This window comes from Crocodylus siamensis, chromosome 1 (genome assembly GCF_052110815.1).
Source record: "Crocodylus siamensis isolate JL-2025a chromosome 1, ASM5211081v1, whole genome shotgun sequence".
Lineage (NCBI taxonomy): Eukaryota > Metazoa > Chordata > Crocodylia > Crocodylidae > Crocodylus > Crocodylus siamensis.
The window spans coordinates 406,791,634-406,816,934 of record NC_143395.1 but is presented as its reverse complement, the minus strand read 5'-3'; the positions used below and the strand labels follow the sequence as shown (position 1 = coordinate 406,816,934).

At 45.0% G+C, this 25,301-nt stretch overlaps 1 protein-coding gene across 9 annotated transcripts in view; it reads right to left on the bottom strand.

The window, feature by feature from the left end:
- Positions 1 to 25,301, bottom strand: part of SYTL2 (synaptotagmin like 2) — an 87,490-nt gene that overhangs the window by 47,585 nt on the left and 14,604 nt on the right. For 5 of the 9 annotated variants that reach the window (XM_090030634.1, XM_090030628.1, XM_090030636.1 and 2 more), the window contains exons 2-4: positions 17,524 to 18,000; positions 2,930 to 3,078; positions 124 to 259 (exon numbers count right to left, since the gene is read on the bottom strand). In XM_090030634.1, coding sequence (XP_089886760.1) covers positions 124 to 259; positions 2,930 to 3,078; positions 17,524 to 17,627 — 389 coding nt within the window. In that variant the 5' untranslated portion in view covers positions 17,628 to 18,000. Of the gene's footprint in view, positions 1 to 123; positions 260 to 2,929; positions 3,079 to 3,832; positions 3,955 to 17,523; positions 18,001 to 19,721; positions 19,949 to 21,548; positions 21,652 to 23,166; positions 23,310 to 25,301 lie in introns of those variants that run through there. The other 4 variants (XM_090030631.1, XM_090030632.1, XM_090030630.1 and 1 more) reach the window with 4 other exon arrangements.

The window sequence follows — 25,301 nt, the reverse complement described above, 5'->3', positions numbered from 1 at the left end:
ACATGTTTATGTGACATGTTGAAAGAGAATCTTTTACTTCTTTCAGCCCTAGACGAGAAGCACGTGTGTACACACATGCAAACAGTGAAGTCACCAGTTCTGTTTGGATGAAATGCTTTTTACCTCAGACTGGATTCTGCTTCCCCTTCTTCTGCCTGTTCCTGGATACCAAAGAGCTCTGGTGTGACAACAGCTTCTTTATTGACATTGTTCACCCAACTGTTCTTTATTTTGTCCGATCTGTTCCAACTCAGCTCAGCTATAATATAAAACAAGACCAAGTTTGTCTCCTGTTTTTGTTCACACGTTTCCACTAAAAACATAGGCAAACTTTTACAGTAGGTTCACAATAAGTTTTAAACACATTACATTGAAATTGTAAGTATGCAGAGAGACACCCCAAGTAGATTAGCAGGCGTAGGTTTAAACAAGAATTCCAACACCAGCATAACATTTACTGCACTGAGCTCTAAATGTTAAAGCATTTTTTTTTCAGTAAAGTATCCTGAAACCAGTGAATAAAGGTTGTGATTTTGCAGTTCCTAGCACAGCTCAGACCACCTGGGTTCCATATCAGTATCATCAGGAGACTGAAACCCACAAGCTTTGGACCTCGTAGAAGGAGCGGAAAAATGTAAAATACTGGGTGCCCAGTGAACATGTGGCAAAGCAGTGCAACAGTCCTACTGCTACTGTATTAATTTGGAAGGTGGCCCTGACTTGATCCCCAAGCAGGAAACAGTTAAGACCAACTGCTATAGAAGAAAAAAATAAACTGTGAAATCTATGAAGAGCAAGAGACCAAGCAATTTATTTGAGTTGGGACAGGGAGAAATCCTATTTTACTTAAGTCAAGACACATTCCATAATGTTTTGGAAAATCTGCATTTCTTCTGTTGACTTCTGCAATACTTCAGAAAACAAAATACATTTCTTAGTGTGCAGAAAGAACTGTAGCAAGCCTTTTGTGTTCTCGTCTTCATAGGGCATAGCTGTCAAGGAAACATATTCCATCATCTTTTGAACCACTGAAGCCAAAATAGTTCAGTGCATAGCATATAGGTCAAAATTCAGCCAGTTTTGAATGTCTCAGTCTGAAACCTTGTCTGTTCAAGTAATAACAAGCTTAGAAATAATTACTGCTGCTTCAGGCTGTATGATGCAGACATTGTACCTAAAGTACATATACTAACTGAACTGGAAAGAATGCAAAAAGGTTTCTCCTTCCTTGTAATCCATTTGCGGTATTTCAGTTTCCTTGGGGCCTCGTCTTTTCCTCCTAAACACAACAAGCAGGCTACCACTAGCCTAAAATGATTTATGGAATTAATTTTGCGCTTAATTTGGAGCAAGTGATTAAGGAGACTGGATAACTGCAGTTCATTAGGAACAAGCGGCAACTGCATAATAAAACCTTTACAAACTGTACAAATTGCAGCCTCTCCATGGAATAAAGGGTCATTTGCTTCTCTTGCACACAGAAAAGACAGATTCTGTGATGGCCATTAAAATTTTTTTTAACTCAAACTGGCCAGAATAAAAATTCCTTATTTTCATAGTTTCTCTCAAAACCAGACTACTATATTAAAAACTTTTCATTTAGAAATAAATGACTTCCCAAAGGTCAGACACAGACATAAAAGGGTGATCATCAGAAGCCAGGAGTTTTTTAAAAAGAAATAATTTCAAACCAACTCAGTTTCCTTTTGACCAGACAACTAGCTTGGCATATAAAATGAATGTAGTGGACATGGTTCTATATAATACCTCTCAAACAAACAGGGAAGATGTGGGCTAGACAGAATTAACACTAAATGAAGCAGATAGCTGGTTGACTATCTACAAGCAAAGGGTAAATAGTAACAGATCAGTGTCAGATTTGTAGGTCTCAAGTAGGATTCTGCATACAGCCCATTTAAACAGTTTTAATAACTACTTGGATACAGGAAGAGAGAGCATACAAATATACAATGAGACAAAACTAGGAAAGACTGAACATTTTGAAGGACAGAATTCAAGTTCAAAGGGATCTTGATGAATAGGCAACCAAATAAATAAAATTCAAATGACAAATATGAAACAGTACTATGCATAGCGAAGAAAAGCTACGTGCCACATAGACAATGGGGAACAGCTGATTTCACATTAGCTTCTGTCAATGCAAGAAAGGAGATAATAACCCTCTTTTCTTTGCTGGTTAGGCCTCAGCTAGAGCACAGTGTGCAGCTTGGGCCACCACATTTTCAGACCAACAAGGAAAATGGAGAGGACCTAGAGCCAGGCAATGATGATGATAAAGTTTGGCATACAAACTGAGAAAGGGCTGACGAAATGATGTTGAGAAAAGGAGATGGGGGAAAGTGGGTAGAAACTGATAACAGCTTTCTAACATTCAAAAGGCTGCCATAAAGGTGACAGAAAAAAAGTTCTCCCTCATCACAAAGGGCAAGCCATGAGGCAAAGGTTTAAACTACGCTAGGTGGATTAAGATCAAATGTGATCGAGATCCATTGTTCAGCTCAAGCCCTCTTGAGGTCCACTCTTCATTGATGCCAAGCACTGAGCTCCAGCCAAACACTTTCAATCACCAACAAGAGCCAAACCTCAGTAGTCTCAAGCTGTCCATCAATAAAAGCGAGGGCCATCCAAAGTCAGTGGCCATTTCTGAGAGACCAATACCCAAGATTTCCTCGGAGGAACAGAAGGAAGCAGAGCTGAGCCTAGAATTCAGGTCTAAAGGGGACACTCAGTCCTGTGCCAAAATAGCACTTTGTCACCATCACCAGTTAATATTAATAGGAACTTGGTATTATGAGAACAAGTTCCATAAGATGTAAAAACCACCCCTCTATGCCAATATTTTCTAGAAAGCACCTTCCAGGACACAAAGTGCTACAGGTCTCCCCAAGCACTCCCCAAATAAACTTACACATTGTTGCAGGTTTTCTTCTTAATGATGCTCTAATGATGTCTGCTCCATGTATTTTATCCTTGTGCCTCTTTGACTTTGCATCATAAAACCACTGCCCACTCATGTTCTTTAGCTGAATATCATCATTGATTTTTGTTGGTAAATGCCTGAAAAAGGAATAAATATAATACTGCTATGATCAAAATAATAATAATTAAAATGTCATCTATAGTAACTGTAGAGGGAAATTGCTGGTCTGCTTCTGGTTTCTGGCTTTGGCAGTGGTGATACTGGGGCAGGAGGGTGGGAGGAAAGAAAAACTATATATCAATAGTACTAAAAAGCCAACAGACAATTTTCCTGCTGCTTTATCTTTTCACCCACTTATCAGTTGTGCTCCACAACCATTCATATGTTCAGTCATTAAGTCCTGGCAAAGCCTGACCTCAGGCATGACTCAAATAAAGTTGAGTAGGGCCTTGTGTTATACTCAGCTTCTACTGCCTTGACAATAGCATGCATCAAATCACAAGTCTACATGGAAACAAAAGATGCCTAAAGACCCCCCTGCACACATAGTTCCACTTTAAACTGCATCAATTGAAAGAGTGCCATTGTCAATCCAGATATCAGTACTGGAGAAGCCTTTCAAACAAATATTTCAATTGAGCATGAAGCATGGTGCTTCATGCTTACTCATACAGAACTTAAACTCAAAACTCAAATTAGTTAGTTCCTCTAATGTTGAACAGATGCTGTGTAGAGACTTGATTCTCACATGAAACTGTTCCTACAGGAGCAAGTTTTCCACGATTTGCTAAGCCAATGGTGATTAAAATAAGGAAGGGGAAGGGGAAAAGGACAAATCGCTGCAGGACCCAAACTCTGCCTACAGATAATGTGGGCTGGGTGTTCTCGTACCCTCAGAAAGCTTCAAAAGTCCCATCTCTTTATTCTCTGTTGAAAAGACAGCTCATGAAGACATGGACTATTGTCACTGCAGCTTGTAGCCTGTGCAAGAACCTCTTGAGTTCACCTGGAATCTTTTTTTTAAAAAGAGAACAGACCAATAAACTTATTTTCAGGGTGATATTTGCTCCTCTCATATCATGCTTCCGATCATAGGCACCAATAATATTTTTGCATGTCAGTGCATAGTCATGGCTAATTATTAATCTCTTTAGCTTCGATCACATCACTAAGTTAGTTTACGAATTGTAAACTTCAGTGAGAGCAAGAGCTACCTGCATTTCTGGGATATGTTAGACTACAAATACATTCCCACTTCCTGGGCTGGCAATACCCAGTTACTGTTAAACTGAATCGCAGCAAAGTTACCTCAACCCTTTGCCTTCCTAAGGTAAAGCAGCTGAATTTCGAGGTATTTATTATGCCGATTCCTTAAGATGAGGCTAACACCTCATCTCTTCTCTGCAAACAGGGTTCTCGTGATGCTCATCACACCAGTGGGGAAGTGGTCCAGGAACTCGGGCCAAAACCACTCTTCCCTTTAGTGCTGCCTCCAGCATCGACGGTTTACCTGGCTGCTGCCACTGTCTGTTGCAGTCAGTAGCTGCCTTTCAGTGTGTGGGGTGGAACAGGGAGGTGTTTGGAAAGCTGCTTCTTTTGTCCACAAGCCTCAATTTCTATAAAGTATGTTTCAGTAAGACTCTTGGGCAAGGACAATCCCACAGAAACCTCATTTCCAGAACAGCATGACAGAGGATGCCTTGCTGCTCTCTGGTACAAGAGCTACAGAGTCCCTGGGAACTGCCTGGCCCATGCACCAAAATAACTTAGCTTAAAAAAAAAAATCTGTTCCCAATCCATTGGGCCTCATCTGCCAGCAGTTATGTGATAACTCTGGCACACGCAAGCAGTCACAAGGGAACAATGTCAATTCGGGTAAATGGTAATCCAAGTTTAGGGGTTTAAATCTTGTGTTTGTGCTGACCACGAGTTGGAAGCATTTTAAAAAACATCCTGACCTGGCAGGATCATTCTTAATAATTTAGTTCTGCCTCTAAGGTCACCCTGATTTTATGAATGGTTCTTTATAGAACGGAAAAGAAAGCTCCTGCAAGCATTTTTGGAGGTCTGTTTTTCTCTTCGGTGCATCTAAGTTGCTAGGATTTACTCACATATAACTGCCAGAGTAGCCTGGACACAAGCATGAAAGGGAGTCAAATAGAGATATACCTGAGATATTTAAACATATACAGGGCTGAACTAGATTCAACCTGCCTGGTGCTAAATCGCCCTTTATCTACTCCGCCCAGTGACACATTCTTCAGCAAGTAAGTTAATAAAATGAGCCAAGAGAAAATAAGTTCTTTCTATAACAGAGGTGCAAACTGCAGGACATACAGCCATTATGCCTAAGACCGCCTCTTTAGAGCGGTGGGCTAAGCTAATCGAACTCCAGCTTTAGGCTGCTGTTGACAAGCTTGAGACAAGCAACACCCCTCAGTCAATAATGGAATATACAGAGAGCAGCTGCTATGGTCAAGGTCCTTTTATTAAGAAAGGATCAATGCACTTGTAGTTTCTGACGCAATAAAGCTTGAAAACTTGCTACCATTGTTCTTGGCGTTGCATCCTTCAGATCTCTGGAAGCAACGCTGTCAGCAAACCCTAACCCTCCAGTTTCAGAAAGGTCTTTCCCCCTTCCTTCCTTTTTTTCTTGAGCCTTAAGTCTCAACCAGCTGGTGTTACATGACAAATAGCAGCACTAGGGAGTTGCATAGAGGCCCATTGGCAGGACAAGAAAGCAGTGGCAAGTGCTTACGGTTGCTTCTGTAACACAATTTAAGGGTGCCAATACACGTGCTCTGGGGTGCGGTGGGGGGGAGCTGGTCTCAGGAGCTGCTCCAGTTTAAATGCCCACAACATCTTGTGTATTCATCGTCCCACATTTCAAAATGGCAGCAGGGGCATTTCAAAGCTCATTCGATGAGCTTTAGACACTGCAGCATTCCCATTATCACGCTCCAGCAGACTGGATTAATCAAATCTGCTTTGACACCTTCTAATCAGAACATGTCAGATCAGGTGTATAATAGGCACCCTAAGAGTCATCCCCTTGAGAGGCAGCAGTGTTACAGTCACCAGTCTCCTGTGAAGTCACTCCTGATAGGGACTGTGGCAGAGCCCAGAGTTGTTGGCACTTCTGCTGCAAAACCCTTGAGTTCCTGGCACCGGCGGACGTTTTAATAGGCACACCACAGTGCCTCCCGCCCAACAGCCTTCCAGCCATCGGGTTTGCGATACGCTCCTTCCAATTGCCCCCGAAACGGAGGAAAGGAGCAACTAGATACTCACCCTAAGGAGTTTCGGCTCTTCCCCTCTACTCCAGGCATCATCAGCTTATCCATCCCTGCTTATCCAGTTCATAACACAGCCACAAGTGCAGATATAAGGAGAGATGATTAATATAGCACACAAGGGTTTTTACACCGCTGCCTGTTGTCCCCGCTCCCTCCATGTGTCATAGCAGAACGTGTCCCCCTCAGGGCTACTTCACTTGTATTGTACAGCACCCAGCATGGTGGGGCTCCCGGGCACTACTGCAACAAGCACATCCCGAGCAGGAAGCACCGACTCACGGAGCCAGCGTTCCTCAGCCGAGTCTGCTCAATGCAGTTCCTTTGGCCTCAGGCACTGCTAGCCCTTTCCCGCTGTGCTCGCTGCTGAAACCAAGGGGCGTGGGGAAAACCACTCCGCAGGCCAGCTCGGTGCTGTGCTGAATCACCAGTGCCAGCTCTTGGTCCACACCACAGTGGAACTCAGGCCTCTTGGCTAGATCTGGCTGCTACATCCCCCATCTAGCACTAACCGAATGATATCACGTTAGACTATTTTTGCAGCACCAGATGCAACTCTGTACAGACACACAAAGTAGGTGTGGCTGCCCCAGGCAAAGCCTCCAAATGCACTGACCCAGCTCCTTCTTAATAGGTCACAAAATAGGCCTTTAATTCTTTCCCCTGCTTTGACTGGAGCTCTTTATGACTGTCATGCTTACAAACTATTGCTGTTGACCTCTGTTTGACTTTCTGGTCTGACTGCTTGACTTCTGTTCCCCCGGCCTGCCTCTTTCTCTTGGTAACAGCAGAGCATTCAGCACCCTTGGTCCATGCCTTTCTGGGCAGCAGAAACAAAGCAAGAAAGAACTGAGAAGAAGCCCTGGGCTCAACACGACAGCAGACCTCCCTTCTTAGTGAAGCATTCATAGGAACCCTGGTCCAAAGGGCCCCTTCCAGTTTCCCTTCAGGTCTTACCTCTGGTTCCTAGGAAAAGTTCTGGATGTTCCTCATTAGCAGGTACCCCACCGTCTTAACAAACATACCTAAGCGGCTGCTGGATTCATGGCTGTAAATCCATACAATACTACACAAAAAGGGCTCAAGAAGGGCTACCACTATCATCAGCATGAGAAAAGTCAAACTGATCAAACCAAAGCAGCGTTAGTTACATTTCCTGCTAGCAATATATACACCAAGTACATGGTTTCACTGGAAAGGGACAGAATTAGCAACCTGCTCATCATCAGATCTGCCAACTCGAGCCTTGAAACAGTTTCTATTGCTATTTACATAAGCGACTGGTAGGGGGTGCACATGTCACCCGACAGGACCGGTGCCCCCACTGACAGCCAACACTGATGCTGTCAGTAGGGCTGATGCCCCCGCTGACGGGCTCGGTGGCTTCCACGGGTGCCCCCCCAGATTCAGGAGGCACCAGTCACTCATGGCTGTTTAGGTCTACTAGCAGTTCATAACACTAACAGCAATGTCATGCCAGGAGTAGCAGCTGTGTACTGGTCTGGCTCATCCAGTAATAGGACCATGGACCACTTCCCAGGAGCCCAAGGTGCTGATACTTCTTGACACGAGCATTGCCATGCAGCTCGACTGAGATTCCAGGCAGTTTGCCAAGCTGGCAGGCAGAAAAGTCACCGCAGCCACAGTTTCACATATTAGCTTTACTTTACGGTTTAATATACCCTTGTGTGCTATATTAATCATCTCTCCTTATATCTGCACTTGTGGCTGTGTTATGAACTGGATAAGCAGGGATGGATAAGCTGATGATGCCTGGAGTAGAGGGGAAGAGCCGAAACCCCTTAGGGTGAGTATCCAGTTGCTCCTTTCCTCTGTTTCGGGGGCAATTGGAAGTTTTGGAAACAGTTTTACTTTACGGTTCCTGAACAACTAGTAATGTATTGACTGCCCCGTCACATACTTTTTAGGGCAATTTTACTCTGAAAATTGACCACAGAAAGCTTGTGCTTAGCTGCCTCTTTCTACAGCAGTGTTTAGCTAAAAAATGTGAGGGTACAGAATTACAGTAGAGCATTATAAAGTAGATTAAAAGTCTGCATGTGAAGAGATTTTTTCCAGCTACTTGACAGTCTACATCAGTTAACAGCAGAGCATAGAAGATGTTCTCTAGAACTAGGTTAAACTCTTAGTTGCAAATAAGGCAAAACTTTCACCTTGAGAGACCACTGGGAGAAGAGCCAAATTGCACTGAGTTGGTATGCAGAACAAATGCTGTACTCTTGCTACAAAATGGGTGGTTTAGGAGCCTGTTCTACAATGTCCGTCTACATAGTCAAATCACATGGTATCACAGCAAGACATGAACTCTATACAGACCAATCAGCCATATAGGAAACCCCTAGTTCAGGTAATTTACCACAATAGTCTGATCCTGTGAAAGATGCATAGGAAACATGTGATCTGCTTTACATATGATCTGGTGCATGGAAGTCAGATGAAAAATTCTAATACTTTTCATATACAGCACAAGGTCCCTCTGTCACTAGAGGATCCCTTAACTCACCCTCACTACCTAAAATATAAGGTGTTATTAGAGACCACCACACAAGTAATCTATTATGTGCCAACCACTTTCATCACTTTGCTTTACCCTTCATCCCTCTAAAACTGTGGCACTCTCGAGACGGGGATTATTCTTCCCTCTAGTTCACCATGTGCCCAGCCCATTTAGTAACCTATTGAAACAACCAGTTATTACCAGAAACTTGATTTAAGTTGTTCAAAGGTCCACCTGAGCCTAAGTGGCCTATCGGGTTAGGAGGATAAGGCACACCAGTTTCTGTAACCCAGGGGAAACAACCTGTCTGGCTGGTGTGCCATGAATCAACCCCAAGCCCTCCCCAAGTACAACTCCAATCCCCTTCCCCTGCCTGATCTACTATTCTGCTCTCTACCTTATTTGCCACTATGTTCCCTGTTCCCTCCCCAATATCCATGTGCCACACACAAGCTGCCATGCCACTTGTAGCACAGGTTAGCCACCTCTGCTCTAGCCAATGGTACACTAGGGAGTGATATATCTAGCATCATCTCCAGTTGCCTTTGACTCAACAGCCTGACCCTAGGCCCCACTTACAGCTGGGTCACCTGAGGCAGCTTCTGCAAAACCAGAAGATGGCTTGAGTTCCTACCCCTGGAGCTGCAGTGAGACATCTTAATTATTTGACACCACCATTAAAGGAGAGTTTTCACCTTGCCGACCTGGAGTCCTGTTCCAGGTATAAGGAAAAAACACAGGGCTGGTACTGAGAAATTGCTTGTTTAAAAAACCTGCATCACCGCATCTGCAAACTCTTGTCAAACACCTCTCCCCTGTGAATGCACTATCAAAACACAAAGGATTCTGGAAAAGGTGGGGGGAGGCACTTTTGAAAGAGGTAACAACATTTTGTAGACTGGTTAAACAAGTGAAGATAAGAATGGAATGCCAGAGGTAGGGGATTATAACATTAACTTCTAAAGTGCCTGAGGTTTTTTAATTCCCTGAGCTCAGTAAGGAATCTTGGAGGTGGGAAAGCAGCCACGAGCATTTGCAATGCAAAAGGAACAACTGTTTAAACATTAAGCTGTGCATAAACATTCCTTCTTAGTCTGCAGATGTTTAAATAACCCCTAGGAACAGCTACTCCTCTGGGGTTCATTTGGTAACTAAGTGGAAGAGGTTTGTGAGCAGCAGACATGACTCCTGAGCAGAGACTACATGCAACTTCTCTGCAAGCTTAACCAAGTAGTCCATGTGAGAAACAAGAGATTTTTATGCCTAGTCAGCTGTTTTAGGTGGAAAGTATAAATGGTACTAAATAGGCTCTGGTAGTGTGTAAGCACTGTGCTAGAAAAGCTTTCCTAGTTTTTCTGTTCCTCACTACCTTATTTCTGATCAGCAGCAGTATCCCCCTAACTCTACGTGGCAGGCAGGGGCAGTATGGACACTTAACCATTCTGGTGATGTAAATAAATCAGATGAAATCTGTATCATGAATATTCCCATTTTGCTCTCATCCTGAATTCTAGGAGTACTAGAATTAAACCAATGAGACTGATGAATTAATTTCAAGCCCCAGCCACAACTGCATAGCAGGACATACAATTTGGGGATTGGGAACTGATCCAGATTGCACCATTACTACTTGCCAGTGCAGGAAGACACTAGGATCGTGGTCCCAGGCTCCCCCTGAACCAGCAAGCTGAAATCCAGGTGCACACACAGCCCAGCATGATCTAGTTTGGTCCTAGGGATGGGACTGATAATCAGCTGTTTGTCAATCCCAGCACTAGGACTGCACCAGAGCTGGTTGTTTTGCAAACTATTGGTTTGCAATGTGTCCTAAAGCTGTGCTGGCCAGCTCGTTTTCCCTAGCTGGCATCAGTGTCATTTCTATTCTCCACCCTCTTGGAATTTTTGACAGCTTGAGTTGCCAGATAGATGATAGTTCCAGATCGCTGGTCCCAGCCCTGGGACAACACTGGGGTCAGTCCTATAGCCCTGTGCACCACCATCTCAAAACCACATGTACAGCTGGAATATACATGTGATTTTTAAACTCTCCCAGTGCACAGGGACCCCAGGATCAGGGAACCTGTCCCTGAACCCAGGATCTCCATAGCCGGGATGTGGTAAACGCCTTGCTCCACAGCTCTGGATCAAGCTGTATGCAGCAGAACCCTAATACTAACCCCATTGTGAAGAGGAGGATTTGCAAAGTATCCAGGGCATACAGAGCCACAGCAGAAAGTTAGGAAAGAAAGGTAGGGTATTCCAGGTGACCAGGGAAGCAATGACCTTAAGCCACAGCAGACAGCTGAACAGCTTGTTCTTAATTCACCAGTAAGCTAGGAGCTAAGTGGGCTGTGAAAGACATGAATACGAATGATCGGTGTTCTACAGTATCTAAAAGATCAGCACTCGGGCTGGGAGGCCTACATTACCCACACACGCTGCTATTCTGTTTGCAGGCTGCAGCCAAGGTGTGCGAGCATATGCACTCTCCAAATGTCTTGAAATCATGAAAACCTTAAAAGACTGAGTGTTATTCAGACACCCGAGAAGAGACATGCTGAGCAACAAAGCAGCATCTGTTTATGAAAGAAATGGTATTTTATTTTCAGGATTCAAATGAGCAACAGTCATAGGCAGAAGGAGGTCAATTAGAGTTGCATGAGTATTTCCACACAGAAGGAACTTGTATGCTAAGAGGAAGTATGGGAGATGTACAAAGTAGGATAGGTGAGCTTTGATGAGTTGCCTTGGGAGCGAAGGAGGAAAGAGAAAGGGAAATTGTTTTGGGGGAGAGATTAGTAACTCCATCAGCTTGTATTATAGGAGTACTCTTGACAGCCACATCCCAAACTGCATTGGGATGACTGCATTTCCATATTACATTGGATTTGCAACATGCCTTAATCTCATTGGAATGAAAGCTGTTGTAATGCACTACAAATCTGCATGCAATGTAAAGCTAATGTAACATGTTTCATAGGCCTGGGCGAGTCGGCAGCGATCCGATCTGGCCATTTCGGATGACTGTGATCTGACCCGGAGCTCCGGACCAGGTTTCCGCCTCGATCCACCTCGGAGGTCCAGCCACAGGGTATAATGGGGAGTCAATGAAATATCTATAACTTTGTTGTTTTTGTCCGACTTGGATGAAATTTTACGAGATGGTAGCCTCTGACGAGAGCATAAAATCTGCCAAGTTTCAAGAAGATCGGTGCAGGGGTCTGGGGGGGGACTGTACCCCAAATTCTTGAAAGCCAAACTCATGTCACGGCTGTGTGTTACAACACAGGGCGGTGAAAACTGCAAGGCTGGTAGCTCTTACTGAGGCCACGAAGCCTGCCATGTTTCAAGGAGATAAGTGCAGGGGTTTGGGGGGAACTGCCCCTCAAGCTGCGGACAAGCAAAACTGGTGCCATGGGTGACACTGTGCGCTAAGGCGCAGCGGGGTAACAGCTGCAGGGATGGTGGCCCCTGCCGTGACGCCTGCCAGCTGTGGAGGCGATAGGGCGGGGAGGGAGGGTCTGGGGCCCTTCACCCCTAGCTGCTAACAGGCAAAACTTGTACAAAGACAGTCTGTCCTGGGGCAGTTGATTGTTTGTATTGAGTCTTTCCTCTCCTTAGCCTGGTTTGTAGGTGCTAATTGATGCTCGTTATGTCATTATGTAGTAGGGAGGTCCTGTGTATTGAGCTGGTCCCCAGTCCCTGGTCCCTGAGTGAATCATGATTGATTGATCCGTAACTGGGAACACAGCAGCTCAGCAGCCGGGCCTGCAGCCCTGTCTCCCCTCCGCCCCAGGACACACACAGTCAGTCCCACAGCACCCATGGCACCAGTTTTGCTTGTCTGCAGCTTGAGGGGCAGTTCTCCCCAAAACCCTGCACCGATCTTCTTGAAACTTGGCAGGCTTTGTGGCCTCAGTACGAGCTACCAGCCCTGCAGTGTTCACCCCGCTATGTTGTAACGCCTAGACGTGACATGAGTTTTGCTTTCAAGAATTTGGGGTGCTGTTTCTCCCAAACCCCTATACTGATCTTCTTGAAACTTGGCAAACTTCATGCTCTCTGCAAAAAGTCTACCACCCCTGAATATTAATCAAAATTGGACAAAAAACAACAATTACAGATATTTTATTGTTTCCCCGTTATACCCTATGGCTGGATCGCCGAGGCGGCTCCAAAGCGCTTCGGGAAGCCGAATGAGGCGGCGCTTCAACCCGGACATACTGCTTCTGCCCCCAAGCGTCCAAAGCTTCCCCGGATCTGAAGCTCTGTCCAAAGCCTTACATAGCCCTAACATTTCAATCTTTCACCCCCTCAGCACCTAAGGATGCATTTTGGTAGAAAGAATCTAACCTGTTGAAGCAACCCAACCCCTGTAGGGCCAATAGAGGATCGGCTCCTGCTGAAGCATCTGAGGGTGCTCAGGAACTGGTAGAGTAAGACCCAACGTCTTCTGCTTTTATCACACCATCCCAGAGCCCTTGGAAACTGCACCACGCCAAGGTATATGTTAAGTGGTTTGGCATGTTGTGCAGTGGTGGTGACTGGAGACAGATCCATCTCCAATCACATCAGAACTCCCCTGTCATTAGTTTCCCCTAATTTACAGAGGGAGCAAACAAATGAATGCAGGGCCCATGACAGCATCTTCTATGTATGACTCAAGGGCTTCTTCCGGGAAAAAAGGGCACATAACCACAGCAGGAAATCTTGATGTGAAGACAACCACAACACTTTGCTGTTGCAGACAGCCTGGTGCCAGTGGCAGTCACTTGGCCACAGGAGACACCAAGAAGCCGCAGCTGGAACCATATTTCTGTTGTATGTCACCATTCCCCAGCAATGCCCCACACTGTATTTATTCTGAACCACAAAGAGCAAGGAAGAGCCAGTGACTGCTCAGAAGCAAACGCCAAGGAATTCTCTGCTGTGTCCTTAACCCACCCAGCACTGCAAACTGTGATGATGAACAATGAGGCAGGTTCCTTTGCAGCTGTGTAGATGACTACCAACACCCTGCTACGGTTGGGTACACTAGAGGCAGATTTCAGTCCAGCTGCAGGAGGGAAGCTAATGCTTGTGCTCTCAGCTTTCTGGCTGTGAGTCTCTCGATTTCATGAGAAGCAGCAGAAATTCAGGCAGGTAGCCCCCACTGATTGACAGAAGCAGCATGGACTAAGCTGCTAGCCACAGCTTTTCTGTCCTCACAGACCAGCTCTCCAGAGCACCCTCGCTGCTCCAGACCAGTAGGAAGAGGAGATCTACGAGCAGGGATCTACTGTGCAGTCTCCCTGAGAGCACTTGACTTGCAGATCATTGAGAGAATGGATTGTTGCAACGGCTCTTTTCAAACCTTGGATTCTCTAGATAACAGTAGAGGACTAGGCTAAGCACAGGGAGTTCGGATTTCAATTACATGCACACTGCCTCTTGTCAACATGTACTGTTGACATGGCATTTGCTATCCCAGCTGTCCAGAAGCATACAGAGCTGGCATTAGGGGTAGGCAACGTGAGCAATCCTCCAGGGCACTGTGCACACACATGTGAACAACCTGCACTCACAGCAGCACTCTCCCCCCACCTCAGGAAGGAGGAACGGTACCCAGCCCACTCCCTGCCTCCAGAAACTGCTTAAGAGGAGCCAGGCCGGCCAGTGTGGGCAACAGTAGTGCTGCTGACACGTTTGCCCAGAATACCTTTTTCTCTAAAGCCAGCTCTAGGAGCACGTCCACAGCTGTGGAGTTCACGTGAGAACAACTTGAGGTTCAGGAGACTGACCCTAGATGGTTGTATACAAAAAAGGAGAGTTTAATTTGTTGCTAGCTGGGATCTGGGCAGACAGCTCTAGATGGAAGCTTCCACTGTCCTGGCTTCTGAGAAACCAAAAGGAAATTTAGTTTCACAAAAACAAAAGAAACACATCAACTAACTAAAGTATAGGCTGTTGTATCCTACAGTTCAACACATTTATGGAAATGCACGCTTGAACTAGAACGGCTAATGGCCAACGCAAAACGGTGCAGACACAGACAATGCATGTAGTACATTTAAAAATCACTTGCGCTGTTCCACTGATCGCAGCCTTCACCTGGTGCTGCTTCTACCCTGGGGTGCCGCAAACACATTCAGTCCTGGGTACCCCCAACACACTACCTTTTTTTCCTACCCAGGCGTATGAGCAGCACTCTAAACCACTCTACCACAGGATTAAATCTGATATTTATCTGCCTGTTCTTAAGACACAAAGGCACTCGTTCTGACTTACTGAATGTGAAAGCAGCACCTAACTTGGAGGCACTAGGCCTTCTGTGTTATGAAGACCAAATTTACCCTTTGATCTCTTTAAAGAACCACGCCATTACCACACCTGGTTAAGAATGTTTTTTTTGGAATGGCTTTAACATTCCTTTCTGCAAAAGTGTAATTTCAGACACTTGACAATTTTTGCTGTTTACAGAGTGTACAACCAAAGGGCTTGCAGTGTAACTCCCGCCTCAGTCACCTGAACAGCACTGGGCTGATGAAGAAAGGGAAGCAAGTTGTCAAGCTGAGTCAAAGCTTGACACCTCTTCTTCAAGTCACAATATGAACCATCAGGGTGGGTCTATCAAGAAAGGCTCTTTACTAGGACAGCAGCATTACCGGTATGACATCCATTTAATACCACCACTATGTATTTGAACAGGACAGATGTTCTTTGAGAAGAACACTATTTGAACAGATGTTAAGAGGAATGCCAACTCATGGAAAGCAAGATAATCCCAAGGAGGCCTCATGCATTTAGAAATAATTAAAGACGGACTTCAAATCTCACCTCAGCAGTTGCAGATGTAGTTTTACCAATACTCTTCCACTGGACTTCCCCCCTCCCACGTTTCTATCAGTCTTTGTTTAGCACCTCAACTCACTGAAAAAGCTAACATGCAAGACTTTTCCTATTGCAAAAAGAGCCACCGGCAGGCCTACAATGAGGATTTCAGCCACTATGCTTGCAGCTCATTTATGCTGGATAGGTAAAGTCATTACAAAGTTATTGAGCTGGCAAGCGTCATAGCCCAGCCCCTGGCACGGATCTTTGAAAACTCCTGGCGCTCTGGTGTAGTGCCCGAAGACTGGAAGAAGGCCAATGTGGTGCCGATCTTCAAGAAAGGGAGGAGAGTGGATCCGGCTAACTACAGGCCCATTAGCCTGACTTCTATCCTGGGGAAGATCTTAGAAAAGTTTATTAAGGAGGCCATCCTTGAGGGACTGGCCCAGGCTAACATTCTAAGGGACAGCCAGCACGGGTTTGTTGCGGGTAGGTCTTGTTTGACCAATCTCATTTCCTTCTATGACCAGGTGACCTATCACCTGGACAAGGGAGAAGAGATTGATGTCATATATCTTGACTTCAAAATAGCTTTTGATCTGGTATCCCATGATCACCTCTTGGCCAAACTGCCCAGTTGAGGCCTTGGGTCCACCACGATCTGCTGGCTGGGAAACTGGCTCCGTAGTCGGACCCAGAGGGTTGTGATTGATGGCAGTCACTCATTGTGGTGCCCTGTGACCAGTGGGGTCCCTCAAGGCTCTGTCCTGGCACCCATACTGTTCAACATCTTCATTAACGATGTGGACATTGGAGTCAGGAGTGGACTGGCCAAGTTTGCCGATGACACCAAACTTTGGGGCAAAGCATCCACGCCAGAAGACAGGCGGGTGATCCAGGCTGACCTGGACAAGCTCAGCAAATGGGCAGATGAGAACCTCATGGTGTTTAACACCGAAAAATGCAAGGTTCTCCACCTTGGGAGGAAAAACCTGCAGCTACCTTATAGGCTCGGCAGTGCTACGTTGGATAGCGCTACAGAAGAAAGAGACTTGGGGGTCATCACTGACCACAAGATGAACATGAGCCTGCAATGCGATGCTGCGGCTAGTAAAGCGACCAAAACGCTGGCTTGCATCCATAGATGCTTCTCGACCAAATCCCGGGACGTCATTCTCCCCTTGTACTCGGCCTTGGTGAGGCCGCAGCTGGAGTACTGCGTCCAGTTTTGGGCTCCACAATTCAAAAAGGATGTGGAGAAGCTTGAGAGAATCCAGGAGAGCCACGCGCATGATCAGAGGTCAGGAAAACAGATCTTACGATGATAGGCTGAGAGACATGGGACTCTTTAGCCTGGAAAAGCGTAGGCTCAGGGGTGATCTGATGGCCACTTATAAGTTTATCAGGGGTGAGCACCAGGATCTGGGGGAACGTTTGTTCACCAGAGCGCCCCAAGGGATGACGAGGTCAAACGGTCACAAACTCCTGCAAGACCGTTTCAGGCTGGACATAAGGAAGAATTTTTTTACTGTCCGAGCCCTCAAGGTCTGGAACAGTCTGCCAGCGGAGGTGGTTCAAGCACCTACATTGAACACCTTCAAGAGTAAACTGGATGCTTATCTTGCTGGGATCCTATGACCCCAGCTGACTTCCTGCCCTTTGGGCAGGGGGCTGGACTCGATGATCTCCCGAGGTCCCTTCCAGCCCTAATGTCTATGAAATCTATTTTTCCCTGGTATTTTGCTCAAGCTGTGACCATAAAAATCAGACTAAAACATTGGTGCCAGCCTATACTAGGCATAAATATCCTAAAGGCTTTAAACAGAGCAAAGTATAGAAGAGGCCTAATAAATGTAACTTTCCACAGAGCTTGAGCTCTTCTTTTCTTGCCACTAGGCAAGCAGGCAGATGTATTTTGCAGTAGCCAAGGGTCAAGCGCTTTGGGAGTGTCCGTTGCTTACCTGACCCTCTCCTCTTCCGACCTCTTTAGCTCTGCATCCCGCTGGAGCACCTTCATTATTGCCTCCTGCTCCTCCTCTGTTAGGAAGCCTAAGTCGATCATCATGACAGCTTCAAAAGAAATCAGAAAAACCTAAAGTTCCACTTGGTTGGAGATAGAGAAGGAAGACTGAATTTGTAGTCTGTTTTAAAAAATGCAAAGGAGCTGAGGTCTCAGGTCCGTGCGGTTCACCAGCACTAGAATCTTGGGGACCAGGTTGCAGTCAGAGGTCTGAAAAGCCTTGAATTTTGCAGTTTGCTCACAGAAGAACGTGCACGTGCCTTTCTTGGTAAGTGGCTCTCAATAGGGTGCTGCATTCCCGATTGTTCAGATCACATAAGCATTATGGAAGTTCCCGTCTCTCAGCTCTGTCTCGTGAAGAAGTTCCTTGACCCAGCACAGACTGTTAATCCAATGGTAAGAAGCATTCAAACATTACCTACAAGTAAAAACACAAGGAAGAATAAGGTCTGATGTTTTGAATAAGGGAAGCATATTGGGTTTCCCTCTCCCACCTACCCCCCAGTATAGCTAACAAGTTGTTCAGTTAAAAAAAAAGATACTTCAAAGTTAAAATGGTCACTTCAAGTCAAACCTGTTTAGCAGCTTCTTGAGGAAAATGGTCATTAAACTATATTCCTGCCCAATACCATGACTCACACATGAAAAGACAGAGCGTCAAGTTCCACATAGGTATGATTTTTTAAATAGATCTAGGGAAGAATTGAAAATAGAAAGGGTGAATTGCAGGGAAATTAAGCATAACACCCTGCCATCCAAACACATGGACTTGGGTATACTGCATGGTCTCAATTGTCTCAAGTTTTTCCAGGTGATTTGGGGCACATCAGACAAACTCCATGCCTCAAGCCTCCCTCATCTGTAAAGTGAAGATTTGTGCCAGGTAGCTGAGGGACAATTGGTTTTCATTTGCAAAGATCCTCAAGAAAGGTGTTGGCAGGCAGGGAGATGAAGCAAGATGTATTACCAACCCCAGTATTAAAAATACCAGGTGCCCAAGAATAAGTTAACATAGATATATTTGAGGATTCTTTTATTTACTTTCTGGTTTTGTAACCTTCACAGTGAATTGCATCACACTTTTGAGCTGTTCTCTGCACCCAGAACAGCTAGACGTTCGCTTTTGTTTTTAGATGAAAGCAGAGATTCTCATGAATCCAGGAACTGGGGCTTTAAGAAAACACATTGCGGCAGATGCAACATGAGATACGAGTTGGAAATGGCACAAAACTCCCCTCCTCTCCTCTCTCTTCTAGTACAGTCTTGGGTGACTAACTGCTGGGTAGTATCAATCACACCACCATAGCAAATTTGTCATGCTACACTGCAAATGAATCATCCATGACATGGGTTATTCAAGATAACGTAAGAGTTATGTTCAGCTAGACCAGGAGTGCTCAACCCCTGGCCCATATCCAGGCCCCGATGCCGTGACATCCAGCCTGTAGGGCTCCCCAAGGATCTGTGGGGCACTCTGCAGGCCAGGGTCCTGCATGCTAGATTGTGCACACAGGACAGCATAGGTCCCAAACCTGGCATGGTGACGGGTCCCTGGAGCCAATTCCTGTGTCTCTTTCCTATATTCTTTCCTCTCACCCCCACACTGTACACTGCTGTAAGCTATGGAGCTGTCATAGTTCTGTATGGGCTGTAACAACAGAAGGTAACGTTATAAAGTGAAAGCAATTTCCAAGTCTAAGACTTGCATGTTCTGAGGTTAGAAAAGAGGAGACAAAACAACCAAGACCCCAGTGAAAACCTCAGGAAGCTACTCAAACAGAGGCAGATCCAGAAGGGATGCAGCAACATGGTTGCGCCCTGCCTTGGTTACATGCCACATGCAGTGACCTCTGATCTCACCCGCGCATTAGCCGCAGCTCCTGCTGGAGTGCTGCATGTGCCATGAGCTCCGAGCCCACCAGCTGCTGCTCGAAAGCAGACACTGAGCACCACCGCTTGTCCCCTCTCCAATTTTTTCCTGCGCTGACGGGGAAGAGGGAAAGCAGGGGTGGCAGCCCCAGCCCCTGCTTCCATGCAGCTCCAGAGCCCAGGGGGCGAGCACTGCTGCCATTGCCTCTTTTCTACCGGCCCCCAAATTCAGTGGCAGGGAAGGGAAGGGTGAACAGCTGTAGCACTTACCCCTGCACTCCAAAGCTGCCAAAAACCAGATACTCCAGACAGACCACACAGGGACTGACCAGCCAGGGAGCTCATAGACCTCACAGAGTCCAATCAAGAGCCGTGCCGAGATGCTGGTGAGCTCTAAGAGCTCGCTGCACTGGCATCCAGGACCCTGGCAAGGGGTGTGTGGCATGCACCACACTGTGGGAGGGGCTGTGGCTGCACCCCCACTGCAGTCTTGGATCTGTTCATGCAGACAGCAGCCTTTATCTACTTGGGTGGAAAGCAGACTCCTCCCTTAGGACAGCTACACCAATGAAACAATTATCACCGAAACATTCTGGGCTTCCCTCCACCCTCCCCACTACATCTCCTTGCAATTTAACACAAACATCTGGCACTTTAACTACATCTGTGGCATTTTAACTAAACCACATCATGTGACTGACCACCCTGTTTGTTCACTGTAGCAACGTAATCTGGAAACAGCTCAAATATGAGATTATAGCAGATAATCTTGTTGGCATTACACAGAGGAAAAAATTCATGTCAACAGATAACCCATCTTGTTGCAGATGGGTGAAAGGCACCAGGCACTAAGTTAATGCAGGCTATTATTCAGAAAAGTGACATTAGACTGCCATAATTTCTCCTCTCACATGTTTTCATCTCAGTTTTGTTCCAAAGTTTTTATAATATCAAGTACTAACAACCTACGATATAGAAGTTCAGTCTTTTACTGCCATCACAAAGCAAGTGTAGCAACTGGAATTAAGCTAACAATTCTGCTCACAATGCACTGAGGTACAAGACTCAGTTGGTTTGGCTTGACTAATCACACTAAAGTTCCCTTTCCACACTGAAACAAGCAGATTGAACATGTTCCTCAAGTCCTAAAGGAAGATGGTACCATTTTACAGGCATTAGTCTGATCAGAATTCCACTTTATAATCAGTGGGCAATCTAAAGGAAGTCTTTTAGATTGTATATCCTTCCTTTAGTGACCTGGAAAGAACTTTTTTTATTAGAACACTTAAATCTAAATCCATCCCCTCTCTCCCCCCCACACACAATCTGAATTTCTATTCTTTAAGTACCCAAAAGCGCTCGGTGCAGCTCCAGCTACTGATGTCAAGAAGCAGCGCTGATCAAATTTACTCTTCTCCGCTCAAGTGGAGGAATAAACAAAGATGATCAGCTTTGGTTATCACAGATGGCAAGTACCTGTCATAATACATCAGCCATGTCAGCATCTCCACTGTTAACCCAAGCTTTGGCCACTGGCTTACTGGCAGGTGCGTATCTGCCAAAAGTAAAAGCAAATTACATTGTAGTCAAGAATCCCAGACAGCTGGTGGATGGAATTATCCGGTAATCGTCATGTAAATCAGTTATGCCTGCTTCAGGCCAAGCAATATCTTTAGAAGGCAGCCAAAGGAAGAGGTGTTACCTTAGGAAGTCATTATGCATCATTAAGGTATGAAAAGGGAAGCAAAGGACCCTGTACTCAGCAAGCTGAGTTCTGTCTTGCCTTCTCAGAAGCTACTGAACTTAGTACAAAGAGTGGAAGCCAGGACCTCTGCCCTTCCCAAAAACAAACACTGGTTCTAGCAAGGTCTGAATCATGCCATCCTGCTAAGCGCAGGCTTAGCTCTCAGTAAGTACAAGCCATACACAAAAGCAAAACCCCACTACGCCACACTCTGTTCTTAGAGGAAACATAAAATACCAGTAAATCTCCATACAAAGATGCAGCACAGTTGGATGGGCTTCCCTGAACTGGACTAGTTTATCCTGTTCTTACTTACAGTAAATAGACCCAGAACACCCCCTACTGAAACATACCGCTGGAAACAATGAGCATCTGCAGGGTATTTTGCTTTCTTAGTACCTCCCAAATCCCTAGCCCAGTAATCAGCAATGTTTTCCGGAGGCAGTCAGGCATCTTTCCAGCTTGAGTCAAAGATGGACTGATGCTAGGACCTGGCTACTGCTGCTGCCACTTCTTCCAACTGCCTAGCTGTAGTGCCCTGCTCTAGTCGATGGCCAAGCACCTCCTTTGCTGTAGACCCTGCCAAGGTGGGAGCTCAAACCCTTAATTGACTCAAGTACTGAGTGACAACAGCATGATATGTCAGTGAAGGAGTGGCCGTGGCATACTCAAGAGTCCACTTTATTGAAATCACCAAATGATTGGTTATAAATAACCAGTGATGAAGAGAAAGTAGATCTGCAACATCTGATTTTCCCCAGTAGCTTGCTTGCTGGACACATGCCAACCAGTAACTGAAACTAGCACATAATACATCCTTTTACACAATTTCTAGACTGAACATAAAACTCTTTTCTGTGCACATGGCCAAGTTTGTGGCTCTTCAGGACAGGTTCGGGCACGGCTTCAATTTGCTGCTAAACACGCAAGGCATTTATTCCAGGAGCAAATCGTAAAACTTTGAGCTTATGTGCACCATAATTTAAAGCTAGATTTCTAAATTCAATGCAGTGTCAAAATACTGTCATATCTGTATCAAGCCACTGCTTTTGCTAAAAACAGTTATTTGTTCTAGGAAAAAAAAAAAGAGAGTGTGTGGGGGTTTTTTGGGAGGGGGCGGGGTGGTGGTGGGGAACATGAGTAACTGGCTAATATTGGATGCAGGTAAAATCATTCCCAGCTCTTCACTTAGTGTTGTAGTTTAATCTTTCCCTTTCCACTCAAGCTTGTTTTCAGTGAATCCTTTCTAAGAAAAGCAAAGGTAGGGAAAGAAGACAGTATTTTAGAGAAGGTCTTCCAAACACCAGGAACAACTGATCCTTAAAGAAAACAGAGAGAGCTCTTTAAATATTAAAGCAGTAGCTCCATGCTCTATATGAGCGGTTCTTAACCTTGCAAGACTCAAGGCACCCCTTGGAAAATTGCCAGCGCTTAGTTTTCATTCATTTTTTGAATATGAAAAATAGAGCAAATTTTCTGTTGCAAAGATCTCAGAAAGAGCACAGAAGGTCAAAATAGTTTTGACACTATGGGTTCCTATTTGAAAACTCTAGGCTTATTTTGGGAATCATGTTTGTACACCTAACCCTGTTAACGTAGCCTGGCACCCTGCAGCACTCCTGAAAGGATGTCAAGGCAACCCAGGATTCTGCACAATCCCAGCTGAGAACGCTGTATATTTCGACCCCATCTCTTAACACACACATGTGCACGCGTGCACACACTTTTCAACTCTCCAGTTTAAGTTAAGTTATTGGAATGATAAGGATAAAAGCACATAAATGCCTGAGTAAGTTACACAGTTACTACCATGTCTCTCTCGTGACAGGTTTGCAAAGTTTTAGCATTTAACCAAAATTCATTTCCTTAATATAATAAGGGACACCACTGTTATCAAGCTGTTTAAATAATGGAAACTGAGAGATACACTGCACTATCTAGTTTCCAACCACATGTACAGAAGAAACTGACCTCAGTGTTGCCGACTTTAAGAACTCCGAATCTTGTAATATTTGGGTTCTTTCCTCTGAATCCTCAGTTTTTACAGACATGCAAGTATTTGAGAAATGCTTCCATTCAAAGACTTCCCAGTCTTCATGGTGGCCAAGCAAAGCCTAAAACATGCATCAAGTACAACTTAAAAGGCTTGGTAACAAGACAGTAAATAAAAAGACACCCACATTTATTTTCTTCATGTCTCGTGATGAAGCTACTTAACAGTGTACCTGACTCCTGGTTTTTAAATGCTTAGGGGCTGGCAACATTTACAAACTAAGATTTCATGCAGTAGTTTTTTTCAAAGCCTAATTAGGGCCCCTTAATGCAATTACACAAAAAACAAGCTCTAGCCTGTCCCACTTCTCTCCTGCATAAAGGGAGTCCTGACTTCACCACACAAGTGCTGGACCTAAAAAGTATGTAGTATCAGTGCATCACAATTTTGTCTCTACTTGCTGCATGTGTTGAGGAAGAGTAAGTGGTAACCCAAAAATATCAACTTGGCCAGTAGGATATGAAATGGAGAAGCTAATCCCTACCACATGTTGTGAGATATGCCATCCAACCTCTTTTGCACGCAAAAAACTAGAAGACCCTAACATTGAACTGTAACATCTCAAATGGTTCTCATATATCTGATCCAGGCTGCCAGCACCCCATTTAGGAAAAGCCTCCCTCTAGCCTCTGCCTTCTCTCAAGGCAAAAAAAAAGTTGCATGCCAATCCCACACCTTCTGGCTCTCAGGTTTTTGGCGGACACTACCATGCAATGCAGCCAACTCCTAACCATGAACAGTCACCTTGCAGCGCCAGCTGATAAGCAGCTCCATTACCATGCACATATTCAGTCCATCATGCTCTCAACCACCTATGCCCCTCAGATTTCCTTAAAAAAGGGGGGGAAATAATGTTGCTAAAAATACATAAATGCAACCCCTTTCTGAGTTTTGTTTTCCTCATTCCACAAAATGCCACTGCCAGTAACCAGGATAAGCCAGAAGGCAAGATCACTATATTTAAGGGTAGAGGAAACCAGGACCAAAAAAATATAGTTAACAAAAAAACAAAAAAAACCAAGAAGTCTCTTCTCATCATATCTGTGCATCTAAATCTTAATAAATACAAGTATATCTGTAGCCAGCCCAGCTGATTCTACACCTCCCTGAAGTAGTTCTCACAGCATTTGTAAAAAGATAAAACCTAAACGTCAATATAGCATTATCATAGTTTAACATCAGGAGTTGTAACTATTTTTGCACCCCAGCCAAAAGTCTCGTGTGTCCTATTGTGTGGGAGGGGGGTGGGGGGTACTGACTGCAGAGCTGCGGGGGGGAGGGGGGGAGAAGGTCAGCCTTACTTGCCCCTGGCATCCCTAAACCCAACTCATATGGCCAGGCAGTGCAACAGCTCTTCTGCTCAGCTAATTTTTTCCTTTAAACCAGCAGCCAGGTCTGGGCCCTGCTCACTCACCCCTACTTATGCTATGGACTGACAGTACCATGAATTACCGTGCAGAACGGTATTAACCAAACACATATTAAAAGTAAAGGGAGCTAAAGAATATTCTATTAGACTAGTCTTTTCTTCCCACAGCAAGCACCATCTCCTCCATAGCTAGAAGAGGGCTGGGCAAAATTGGAGATTATCTTGCAAACACAAGTAGACTGAAGGGATTTCATTCCATTTCTAAATGTCTTGGTTAAAAAAAATCCTACACACAGAACTTGTTATAGTGCGGAGCAAACACATTTTTCTGCAAAGCTTCTCCTCTGTAAGCCCAAAGATCACCATAATGGAGTAACAATGAACACACAGCCTTCCCCACTTGCTATGAGACTAGTTTGGCTGTTTCAAGCCCATATGTAATGGGTTGCAGTTTGTGGAAAGTTTAATCCCATGATTATATAACACCACACAGGCCAGTAGAACAGAACAACACTGGCTTTCAGAAGTGGAATATTCAAAAGCATTAGGCTTTAGCCGAACTGCCACTAATTTAGTGGAAATGGAAGCAGATCAATGCGAGCACTTTGGAAAACTCTGCTCTTTTTCAGCATCATTAACTTCACTGGGCTACATAAAATTGCCTAACCCAATTTACTATTGTTT